The sequence below is a fragment of the Neophocaena asiaeorientalis genome, unplaced genomic scaffold (genome assembly GCF_003031525.2).
Source record: "Neophocaena asiaeorientalis asiaeorientalis breed wild unplaced genomic scaffold, Neophocaena_asiaeorientalis_V1.1 scaffold376, whole genome shotgun sequence".
NCBI classification, from domain to species: Eukaryota; Metazoa; Chordata; class Mammalia; order Artiodactyla; family Phocoenidae; genus Neophocaena; species Neophocaena asiaeorientalis.
Window position 1 is genome coordinate 1,254,871 of NW_020174368.1, and position 12,600 is coordinate 1,267,470.

The following is a 12,600-nucleotide window of genomic DNA, read 5'->3' on the forward strand; positions in this document are numbered from 1 at the left end:
AGATCCCGCATGCCAAGAAGACAGTCGAACCATGACCAGAATGAGGGAGGGAGTTAACCGTGCTGATACTTAGGGAAATATTTCTCCAGGGAAAGGGAGCTGCAAGTACAAAGGCCCCTGGGGTGGAAGCACATTGGTGTGTTTGAGCGACAGTATGGGCAAGCAGGGGGTGAGTGGTGGCAACTGAAATCAGAAGTGCGGGTCTCAAAGCACTGTCAGAACTTTGAAGGGATGATGATGGCTTGGACTAGCATAGTATGGCAGTGCAGCTAGTGAAAAACAGCTGGATTCTCAATCTTGTCAATAGACTGGATGTTTGTTATGAAAAAAAAAATCAATGACTCCAAAGTTTGTTGCTGAGCAGCTGAGAGGCTGGAGTTGCAATTACTGAGAGGGTGGGGGGTTGGTAAGATCAGTTCAATTTTGAACAAGTTGTTTTGAGATATCTGCTAATACACACAGAATTACTAGCATTTCCCATACCTGAGAAATGGAGAGGCAAGGCACCCCAGAGCCTCAGAAAAGGATTATGCCCAGGAAAAGGAGAAAGGAACTGCTGGAACCTCTTTGGTTCCCCATCACTGCACGCTTCCCCTCTGTTGCCTATATTGTTTTGTTGGTACTAAAATCTTTCCATGTATTCTTCCCCCTCAAAAACATAAACAGAAGCCATCCTGCACAGTAGTGGAAAGAACAGACCTGGATTAAAAATCAGGCTCTGCCACACTAGCTGGGTGACCTGAAGCAAGTCACATCCCAAGTCTGATCTATAAGATGGGATTATTTCCACCTACCCTACAGGGCTTGCACATCACATCTTCGCAACTCCATAACCAGGTCCTTTTATTTCTCCCCAGAAGACAAGGTCTCACTGTTTAGTTCTGATGTTGTCTTTGCAAGGTGAGGAGGGGAAATAAGCATTGCTGATTCCCAGTGCCAGTTGGCTTCCATCTTTGCCTCCCCTACATCTTTGACTCCTTTACAGGACTCACACACAAACTCCACCCTTTTTCCTTTTACTTCCTTCCTAGTATCCCCTCTTCCTCCCTCCCTCCCTTCCAGAAACCCCCCCACTTTTCTTTCCTTCTGTTCTGATTAGCCATTCTGTTCCAAGACAGGACTCACACCTATAGAACAAACAGCTACAACCCCAAGGCCCAAGTTTCTCATTTATGTTTACTATCCACCTGTCTGGGAAGACTTTGTGGAAAAACAGGAAAAGGACAGAGGACTCCCCAATGAATTTAAATTAAAGCATATCTGTGGACTGGAGGCCGAATCATTCAAGCTTTTCCCAACTGTAAAGTTTACTCTCCTCTGAATATATCTGTCTCAGATCTTGAGTCAAGTAGGAATGATACTAAGGCAAAACAAAACAAAAATGCATAAATCCATGGTGATCTTTTGCCATTATTATGACCGACACAATATTTTAATTGCTTACAAAGTGGTAGAATAAAGAAATGATATAACCTAGTCAAACGTTTCAATTTGTAAAACTAAGCAACAACTATGAAGAATGGAACAATCTGTTCTCTGCCCATGGGTGGCTGGACACATTCCAGAGAGTTAGGAAATTCACAAACAGCTCAGCCAGTGGAATCAAGCCGAAATTCAAAGTGTACAACTTCTCAAACTGGGAGAGATGAGCTTGCCTATTGCAATACCTTTAGATGGAACCTCAATCATTCAAGCCTCGTTAAAACCCTCCAGAATTGCTTATAAGAGTATCTGATAATCTTTAACTTGATATGTAAACTCTACACTATCTGTTCAAGCATTTGTTCATTATCTATGAGTTATCACAATGCCAAACATAAGGGAATTATCTGCCTAAAACTAAAAAGAATTTACACCATAAAGCTGTACCCAGCACACACCAAACATATGGGATTGGGATGATACATGTACTTTTAAAACCCAGTTTGCTTTTAAAAGCTTGTTTTCACCATTTGGCTTTGGAAAGTAGGTATAACTGGCCATATTTATTTTATTTATTTAATTTATTAATTTATTTGGCTGCATTGCGTCTTCGTTGCTGCATGCAGGCTTTCTCTAGTTGCAGCGAGCAGGGGCTACTCTTCTTTGCAGTGCATGGGTTTCTCATTGCAGTGGCTTCTCTTGTCACGGAGCACAGGCTCTAGGTGCATGGGCTTCAGTAGTTGTGGCACTTGGCCTCAGTAGTTGTGGCTCATGGACTGTAGAGCGCAGGCTCAGTAGTTGTGGCGCACAGGCTTAGTTGCTCCGCGGCATGTGGTATCTTCCTGGACCAGGGATCAAATCCGTGTCCCCTGCACTGGCAGGTGGATTCTTAACCACTGCACCACCACGGAAATCCCGAACCACATGCTTTTTCAACAAAATCTTTGGAACAATGGTTAATAGCAGAAAGCAGAATGCAAACACAACCACAGGAGGTCAGAGATGGAAGAGACCTCTTAAATCTAATCTAAATCTCTATTTTCCAGACTAGAAAACTGCCTGAGTGGTTTTTCAAAGTTATGTCCCGAAGGTTAATGCCAACCCCCCAGGGGAATTCCCTGGCAGTCCAGTGGCTAGGACTCCACGCTTCCACCGCAGGGGGCACGGGTTCGATCCCTGGTCAGGAAACTAAGATCCCACAAGCCGCATGGCACAGACAAAAAAAAAAAAAAGCCACCCCCCACCACCAAAAGAACCACCCTGATCCTGGCTCAGAGATCAAATGTATGTAAGTACATTTGAAAAATTATTTTTTTTAACTTTCAAAGTTCAATTTTATGGCACAATTTTACAGCACAAACTCATGCTATTTGACTTTCTGCATTTAGCTGAATGGCCTTGTTCAGTCACAACACTGGCAAACTTGCCTTCATAAACTAAGTGTGCTGACTTCAGTTTAAATTTTAAGACATATAAAAATCAATTAAGTTGCTCAAGAGAGTCCTTACCACTTGGTATGAATCCAAAAGACATGAAAAACAAACTATTTATTACCTTTTGTAGTATGAACAGCACATAGAAAATTAAGAATTTCTTCAACTTGAAGAACTGTATCAGCATTATAATGGAAACCTTATTTTTATCTCTGGAAAATGATTCAGACTTATATATTAAAAACAATATACTTAAATGAGAGTTCCAAACTGAGGGGATAATCACAATCAACTTGGTTAGCTATATATCCAGTATTATCAGTGAATTTTACTTTACCAGAAAAAAACTGAATTAAAAAAAAAGCTGAGATTTAAGGGCACCATTTGAAATAATTTGGTGTTTTATGATACTGGATTCCATTTCCAGACAAATCAGCCTTCTGTTAGCCAAAGGATTTAGGAAGCTACCAGCCAGCACAGCACCCAAAACCGTTTAAAACAGTAACAGATACAACTTCTGAGTGTAGTTTTCCATAGCTTAGTATTAACAGCACTAATGACATCAAAAAGGTACATTATGGAAAGAAAACACCAGTTTTAATAATTATAAAATATATACAAAACTTGAATATTCCCGTAAGATACAATTCAAGTCACAATTGAATTGTAACTGGATACTTTGATATAATGGAAAAGGCTAGTTGGTTTAAAAAAAGCATGTAAACCATAAAAGACGAAAAGCATTTAAAAATACGCAACAAAATTCTAACCAGTAGGTTTAAACTTTGATTTTTAAAAGGTAAACATATATTTACAATCTTCAAATTTCACACATTTGTTACTTTTACATGATCTTTATTACCAGGATAACATGAAATAAAAAGCTCTTAAGCATTATACACAGAAAAAAATCAATATGGAGGCTGGTAGGACTCAGTATCCGTAGTAGTTAAAATAGGAAAAGGCCAGGGACTTTATCAATGGAGTCATAAAACAGACTTAACCAAAACTGCAAGCTAGGCAACAAGCAGTTTCACTTCAGAGACTTTATTGCAGGGCCCCAGTTTCCTTATTTGAAAATAAATGATTATAAGTAACAGTTATCTGAAGGGAGAATTCTGGGAGAATTAAACTATCCCCTACAAGACCCAATGAGCATACTTAGGTATTAACACCTGATTGCCTAGGGTGTGAAAGTTCACAGCACAGTGTACTCCAGGACCTTCCTTAAAGCTTTAAAAACCTCAAACAAAAGTTCTTAATACAAGAACCAATGTTTAAAGCATAAAGTCCTTACTTGGAGTGTTCAGCCCAGTCGATTATCAAAAGCTATTTATAAAATGATGATGATATACTGATGATATCATTCAATACTGATGATATTAAAACTACCAAAACTCTGTAATGATCACAAAGATTTGGCCTCCCAGGTTAGAGTCCAAAGTCATTTTGACTCCTGATAACATTGGAGAGATGTCAGTCAGATACTTCTTAACCTAACAACGTGGCATCTGCTGTCTATGTTTTCCGTCGATCATAATCTCCAACCATCTTCTTAATGTGTGACAATTTGCTCTTCAACTGCTTGCAATAATTCCTCTTACTTTTGTAATCTGCAGACTAAAAAAGGAGGAAAGAAAAAAGAATCGCGTAAATTTAACAAACTAAAAACGAGTTATGTTTTAGCTGCTGGGAAGGCAGAGGTGAACAACGAAAAGGGAGCATTAGTCATATAGAATTGCAGGGAGTGTTAAATGAAGTAACGTGCATAAGGCACCTGGCAGTTATCTCTAACCACATGAGCAGCTGATTCTCTTTTCTCAATCATATCTTCTAACCTGAGTTTTACAAAGGATACACTCATTTCTAATGATTTGTAAAGTGACCAAGAAAATTTATCGGCCTTTTTTTGTTAAAACATGATTTAAAAAAAACGTAAAAATCAGTAAAACAAGAAACTGGTGATATGGGGTTACTTAGAATAAAGAAAGGGGTAAATAGGGAGTGAGACAGGAAATTGTACTATGTACGTTTTTAAACTCTTGAATTTAAATTCATGACGTTCTGGGAATTCCCTGGTGGTCCAGTGGTTAAGACTCAGCACTTTCCTTTGTTATAAAGCAGAAATTAACACACCATTGTAAAGCAATTATACCCCAATAAAGATGTTAAGAAAAAAAAAAAAAGACTCGGCACTTTCACTGCCATGGGCCCGGGGTTTGATCCCTGGTCTGGGAACTAAGATCCCACAAGCTGCGCAGCACAGCCCCAAAAAATTAATGATTCTGGAATTTTAAAAATTAATATAAAGTCCTTTAAAAACCAAAAATGTTTTAAGGCAATAAAGACTGATGATGCTGGGAAAATTCCCTGGCAGTCCAGTGGGTGGTTGGGACTCTGTGCTTTTATTGCTGAGGGCCCAGGTTCGATCCCTTGCTGGGGAACTAAGATCCCACAAGCCACGCTGTGTGGCCAAAGGAGAAAAAAAAAAAAGAAGACTGATGATGCCAAGTGTTGGCAAGGATATGAAGCAACAGGAATCTACACTGCTTGTTAGGAATGTAAAGTGGCACAAACCAGGGATGCTGTTGACAGTCCCTACCCAAGGCAGGATCCCCACTTGCTCAATGACCTTGCAATTTCATGACTATGTATATACCTAGCAAATGTGTGCCTGTGTACATACACACTTAAAAATGAACCACTGCTTCATGCCACCATCTGAATGATTCTCACAAACAATACTGAGCAGAAGAAATCACACACAAATTACATACTGTATGATTCCATTTATATAAAGTTCAAAATACGCAATACTTATACATGATGTTAGAACTTAGGATGGTGGTTACCTCTGGGGTGAGTGTAAAAATTGGATGAGCATACAAGGGGTACTACGAAATGTATTTCTTTATCGGGATGCCAGGTACAAAGATGTGTGGTTGCTCTGTGAAAATTTACCAAGTTGTATACTTATGATCTGTGTATTTTTCTGTATGTATACTTCAAACTAAAAACACAAAAATTTTTTTTTTTTTTGCATCAGTGCTGGTTGTAGTTGCAAACAACTGAAATTAAGGTTCCAACTTCTTACAGTTTTCATCTTGCAATTATAGGGCCTTTTGTCTATAATCAGTGCATGTGTGACAAGGTATTCAGAGTCATTCTAAAGGTTAAATGAAAAGCACATAATAGATAAGTGCTTCCTAAAAGAATCTTACAACCTGGGATACTTACTCCCTTAACTTGTTTCAGTCTGTTGTATTCATCAGCAGCAGCCTATTAAAGAGAAACAAAGGAATATGTTTAGTGGGGCATTTTCTCTTTCAAAAATAACACTCCTGATGTTACATTTTGAAGCTAAAAATGTCATCTTATGACAAAAATATAGGGAATTAAAATAACGAAGTCTTAAAGTTCTCAAAACTATTATGGTCAGTAGGAGGGCCTGAGGAGTCCAGTGACAGGAAATTTATGACATTAAAATACTTCTCACATTCCATTCACACAGACAGGTAACTATCTGTGCTACTGCCTCTCATCTCTCCCCATGCCAATCCACGTGGCATGTAGACCCCAGAGAACTTTTTCATAAAGCACATCTCTGAGCAGGTTATATCCCATTATAAAACTGGTCTGAGCACTCCATTAAATTCTCTACTAATCTAGTCTTCTACCTTTCCAGTCTCAGTGTCCACCATTTGCAATTCTTTAAAAAATTAAGCACATTAATGCTTCCAGATTTCCGTCATGTTCCCCTTATAGCTGTACTCATGTACCTCCCCTACTGTCTGGAGAATGTGTACTGGTTACCTCTCAGTGAAGCCTCCCCTAAACTCTCCAGGACTTCAGCAGACTTTATTCCTTCTCAGAGAAGTTAGTTGCAGTACTTTCTATACATAATGTAAATATGGCATTAGTCCCATTGTCAAAGTTGTTTAGGTGTCAGTTTCTCTCTTTGAATATGAGCTCTTTGAGGGTGGAAACATGATTTGTCTTTGTAACCACAGCACTTCCACATCAAGGACACAGTAACAATGAATAAGCATTGACTGCCTTAAGAAAGGTTTACGATACCACAGAGAAGCCATAAAAGAAAACAATAAACTATATACGAAGCAAATACTTCGAAACTGGAAAGCAGATCACCCCAATTAAAAATGGCAAAGTGGGGGGCTTTCCTGGTGGCGCAGTGGTTGAGAGTCCACCTGCCGATGCAGGGGACATGGGTTCGTGCCCCGGTCCAGGAGGATCCCACATGGCGCCGAGCGGCTGGGCCCGTGAGTCGTGGCCACTGAGCCTGTGCGTCCGGAGTCTGTGCTCCTCAACGGGAGAGGCCACAGCAGTGAGAGGCATTTCATAAAAGGACTATGAAGTTCCAATAAATACATGATGTGATAAAAAAAGTTTAAATACTGGTATCTAAGACACAAGTCAGTAATTTTTCAGAAGTGAAATGTGGGTCAGAGGAGCCTCTAGAGCGTTACTAGCAGGAATACAGTTGATATAATCTTTCTGGAGGGCACTTTTGCAACAAAAGTTTAAATGTACTAACCTCTGACTCAGCAATTTCACATTCTGGAATTCGTTCTAGCAGATAAGTGGGTAAGTGTGTAAGGATGGAGAGGTTCACCAGTGTATTACTAGTAGGGGCAGAGTGTATGTGTAGCAGTGGGGAGACATTCCTAAATGTCTATTCATAGAGGATCACTCAAGTAAATTATGGTACAACCACAAAATTGAAAATTGTGGAGTTATTTTTTTAACACATAAAAATATTTTCTCAGTAAGTAGATCTTTATTATTGACATGAAATGATAACCATAAATTATCATCGAATAAAAAAGGAAGATATAAGCAGTGCCAGTAAGTATTTAAAAGAAAAACCTTCACAATGATGGGGATATCTCAAAGAAACACAGGAGGCAACCGAAAGAGTTCCCAATGGTCCTAACTAAAACAATTCAAGCAACAAAACTAAGTAGTGTTGGATTATAACCCAAAGTATAAAACAAATATCCATGAGTCTATACTGACATAAATGATTAAATAAATGGGAGGAAGTGACAAATTTCCCATGCAGACAAATTTCAAATAATTTGTGTAGGTATACTGCTGGAGCATAATTCCCCAGTCCTTAAGTGTGATCTATGCATAGTGACTTCCTTCTAAAGAGCACAATATGGAGATGGGGGTTAAAAAGTAATGAGTAGGCTTCGCAAAAAAACCCACAAAAACAAAACAAAACAAACAAAAAAAAGTAATGAGTAACTTTACATGGACAAACACTACTCCAGCCAGGTGATCAAGGAAAAAAAAAAAAAAGAGCCATAAATTATTATTGAGTAAAAAAGCAGGAAGGATATAAGTAAAATCTATGATTCTTTATCAAAGATTGTGTCTAGGTGCACTTCTGCACAGAGGGGACATTTTAACAACTAATATTTTGGTGACAAAATTTAAGGCAATTTATTTTTCTGTATGTAGTTCTGTATTATTTGAAATTTTTACAGAAGGAGCGAACTTTGTTTATAAATAGAAAAACTAATGTAGCGATTTTCTTTTAAGAAGGAAGGGATGTATTATGGACGAACCCAAACGAACTTTTTGGCCAAACCAATATGTACACAGACCATTGCTTTGTAATTCTTAACTACGTTAGTACACTTTTCAATTTGGAAAGACTTTAATCTAAGACTTGATTTCAATTACTCTTCAATGAAATTAGTTTGATAACTACTAGCAAAATCTGTATCAATATTAGTATAAAGGATAATGTAGCTCCATAGATTAGAATAAAATTCTATGTAATATATAATTATCAGATTTCAATTTACCATATACTCTTCACTTTCTTCTCTATAGTCATCCAGTTCTTTATCCAGACGAGAGAGTTCTTTATTGATCTCATCAAGTTCTGCTTGTAAGCTCTTGTATTCCTGCAGGCCAGTGTCAAAATTCCTCTTGTAGAGTTGTCTTTGTTGATCTGAAGTGATAGGTGGATATTCCCTAAAAATTCAGTGAGAAAATGATTACTTATGTATCCTTAGCAGACCTAAGATCCAGTGCTTCTTCCTCAAAGATGATAAGCTGGTGGGATGTGGAGAATGACATTCTCTTGGTTTTATTTTTTTTCTTTTTCTTTGCGGTACGCGGGCCTCTCCCGTTGCGGAGTACAGGCTCCAGACGCGCAGGCTCAGTGGCCATGGCTCACGGGCCCAGCCACCCTGGCATGTGGGATCTTCCCGGACAGGGGCACAAACCCGTGTCCCCTGCATCGGCAGGCAGACTCTCAACCACTGTGCCACCAGGGAAGCCCTTGGTTTTGTTTTTGTTGCTTATGGGTAGAGAAAGGTGGGATGCAAATGAGTTCTTTTAAGAATGATTATGCTTTTTATGTTGCTGCTCATGTTTTTTTTTTTAAAAAAAAAAACTATGCCTACTGATTTTTAGAAATAAGTTGAAAATCATTTATGAAATTTCAGGGTGGTCTTAGGAACTCATTTATTCTGAATACACAACACCACATGAGAATGGATACTTAACGTTAAAAGTGTTAAAACTGGAATTGTGGAACACAAAGGATATTTTCATCACTTCAGTGGCAGAGCAGCTAACTGGCAGCTGGCTGTTTTCTGCTACCACCTACAGTTTTCAGACTGTTTTGAGCATTGTTTTTGTTGAGGCCCGGGGGGGTGGGTGTCTTGTTTTTCCTTAATGGAAATCACTTTGATTGTAAAAGTAGACATTAAAAGGTACATGTATGAAAATGCATGCTCATTGTAAAAATAATCTGGCAATGTGGTAAACTATGAAAAAAACCCTGAAATTCTGTACCACTTGTAATCTCTCAATATGCCAGCTATTCTTTACATATGACAGTGATGCTATTAACCACCCATAATCCACTGAGGAAATACTATGAATTGTTTCATGGGACTAAGGAACTTCACAGCAATATGGAATTTTAAATGTCATATCTAAGACAGTCTAAATATCTTCATTTTACAGACAGGAGAAATTAAATGATTTGCTCAAAAGAGAAACAAGAATTCAGAATTTCTAAAAGTTTTCACTTAAATCTTGCATGATACAAGACAGGCAAATATTTTATAGACAGATGACTGAACTAGGCCAAAACTCTTGAGGGGTAAGGGGGAGATGAAATATGAGAGCCACCAGTGAGTATGGGACTTCTAGCTATACTTGCCCCATCCATCCCTCCTAATACCTTGAGAAGCAATGTTTTGATTAACCACAAGTCACACAGCAAATGTTTCTGATTTGTGTCCCATTCCTCAGAATACTTGGGCAAAAAAAGGCTATAGGTCATACACGAGTACAGCTGGCAATGATGGACTATAACAAAACCACTGACACACAAAGTAACTTAACCACGACACTAAATTGTTAACTCCACTGTTTACAAAACTGTTTCCCAAAGTCCTCTGGATTAAACTTTTAAAAGACTCTCTTGGTCTCATCGTGAAAGCTTAACTTAAAAGTAAATGCCAAAGGAAAGCCATAGCACTGGTCCGGAATTTTATAATTAGTAAAACAAAGTTCCTCTATACTTGTATTTCATTTACTTGAAAAACCTTGCTTGGGTGACTATTGGTAAAAGCATACAGCACTGGCGAAGTTTATCAGTCATTTTGTGGAGGTGCGCTGAAAGTGTTGACAGGTTTTCAAGCCAAAGTGCTTTTTAGCCAAACACATTCCCTCCAGGTCAATCTTTATTACAAAAGAGTACTAAGGGGGCTTCCCTGGCAGCACAGTGGTTGAGAGTCCGCCTTTTGATGCAGGGGACACGGGTTCGTGCCCCGGTCCGGGAAGATCCCACATGCCGCGGAGCGGCTGGGCCCATGAGCCATGGCCGCTGAGCCTGCGCGTCCGGGGCCTGTGCTCCGCAACGGCAGAGGCCACAACAGTGAGAGGCCCGCATACCAGGAAAAAAAAAAAAAGAGTACTAAGGGAAAAAAAAATATCAAGAAACTGTCTCCAGCCCTGGTTGGCAAAGAACGAAGTTGTACCACCCACCCCAGTTGAGGAGGCAACACCACCAAAACCTGGTTGTACAACCATCAGATGCGCAAGGGGTTCCAGCAAGAGGCGCCCCAGTACCTGATCCAGTCCTCCTCCAGCTCATCACAGGACTCGCCGCCCGTCGTGTAGTCTGTTTCATAGTGGTCTTGCTCTGATCTCCTCGACTTTCCTGCCTTGCCCTTCGAGGGAGCCCTTTTTGAAAGCGTCTCCAAGTTACCACTGTTGCTGTAATGAGACTGCCGGAAGTCCTCCACAGGTGAAGTCACTGGCAGCTCCTGAGCCACTTCAGGCACCCTAACAAAACAGGAATCATCTGTCCGCGAGCATTACCAGACTTTGTCAGAGCACCGAGACCACAGAGGGCAGCAACACGTGGGCCGCATTCACTCAACCAGTCACCTGCCCAGCACTGGGCAGATCCCCAGCTTCCTGCACTCAACCCAGCACCAGCCCAGCTCCCCTAATGCACACGAACAGCTTTGAGGCTCTGATGTAAGGGGAGCTCATTAGTAAGCCTTGTACGAAAAATAGATGTAAGATTTCACTTTAGGAAACACGCTGATCTGGAAGAGAATTATTGACCTGACCCGTGCCAGGGACTTACTCCACAAAAGGCTGTTAGGAAAATAACAATCACGACTCTCTTCTACAGGTTCTTCTAGTTCCATGGAATGCTAAGTGGGGAGAGGAATGCACATACGTATCTACCTTTAGAGGCTGACTCTCAGAGATAACCTGTTGGTAATATTAATTTTAGACTCCTCTGTATCAATTCTCTTTTCAAGATACAATGTTGAAAAATGAAAAATACTGAAAATTTAAACTAAAAAAACAAAAAACCTAAAAAGCTTTATATTGTAATGGATGAAAGAGCTTGTTAAGACTTTTTTAAGTTGCACTGTTAATCCTGAAGCCCTGTAGAACGAATGAAATGGAAGAGTTAACATTACACTTATTTTCGTAACGCCAATTATTTAATATTGCATCAGATTTTTAAATTGCATATAATGTTTCTGCCACAAGCAGAAAAACGAAGCCTAACATGGAATAAAAGACCAAGAGCTGTGGCAACTGTAGACTACTTCTGAGTAACAGAAATGCAAAGCTGCACTTTCCCGCTGTAGCAGAGTTGGAGTAGGGCAAGAGGAGAAACAAGGCACCTGAGACTTTCCAACATCAGCCTTGCTATTCAAGTCAACTATTTAAAAGTCTGACAGATTTCGTTTTTTATTGCTTTCAACTTACAGAACTGTCATCTTGAGCTTTATCCACGAGGTGGACTGTTTTCTAGGTGATCCAAAACTGCTTGGTTCTAACCGTTGCCAAAGTCTTAGATTTCTAATCACACTTATTAATTTCTTATAGACTCCTAAAGCTTTAGGCGGGGGTGGTAGCTGGGGTGGTGGTGGTATTTATTTCTTCTTTCTAAATTTATCCAGGTTAACGTGGCTTTGAGTGCTCTGTTAATGCTACTTCTAAAGGAAGGAAAATGTGACTTTCTCTGTGAGTCAATGATTAACGAGTTCCTAGACACTCTGCCAGGTACTATGCTTCTTAGCTTCGAGGTGGCAAATAAAACCTTTAGAATGCAGTGGGTTTGTTTGAAGTGCTGGGGGCCAGAGGGGGAGGATGCTAAAGGGCAAAAGAAATTAGAAAAAAAAACCCAAAATATTAAGGCGGGCCTCCTCCCGTAATTTTA

At 39.7% G+C, this 12,600-nt stretch overlaps 1 protein-coding gene across 6 annotated transcripts in view; it reads right to left on the reverse strand.

Annotated features, from left to right (window-relative positions):
- Positions 1-2,950: 2,950 nt before the first annotated feature.
- OCLN (occludin) overlaps positions 2,951-12,600 on the reverse strand; it is a 46,666-nt gene continuing 37,016 nt past the window's right edge. For all 6 annotated transcript variants that reach the window (XM_024756195.1, XM_024756197.1, XM_024756194.1 and 3 more), the window contains 4 exons: positions 10,980-11,195; positions 8,693-8,864; positions 6,093-6,134; positions 2,951-4,475 (listed from right to left, as the gene is read on the reverse strand). In XM_024756195.1, the coding sequence (XP_024611963.1) occupies positions 4,374-4,475; positions 6,093-6,134; positions 8,693-8,864; positions 10,980-11,195 (532 nt within the window). In that variant the 3' untranslated portion in view covers positions 2,951-4,373. The remainder of the gene's footprint in view (positions 4,476-6,092; positions 6,135-8,692; positions 8,865-10,979; positions 11,196-12,600) is intronic.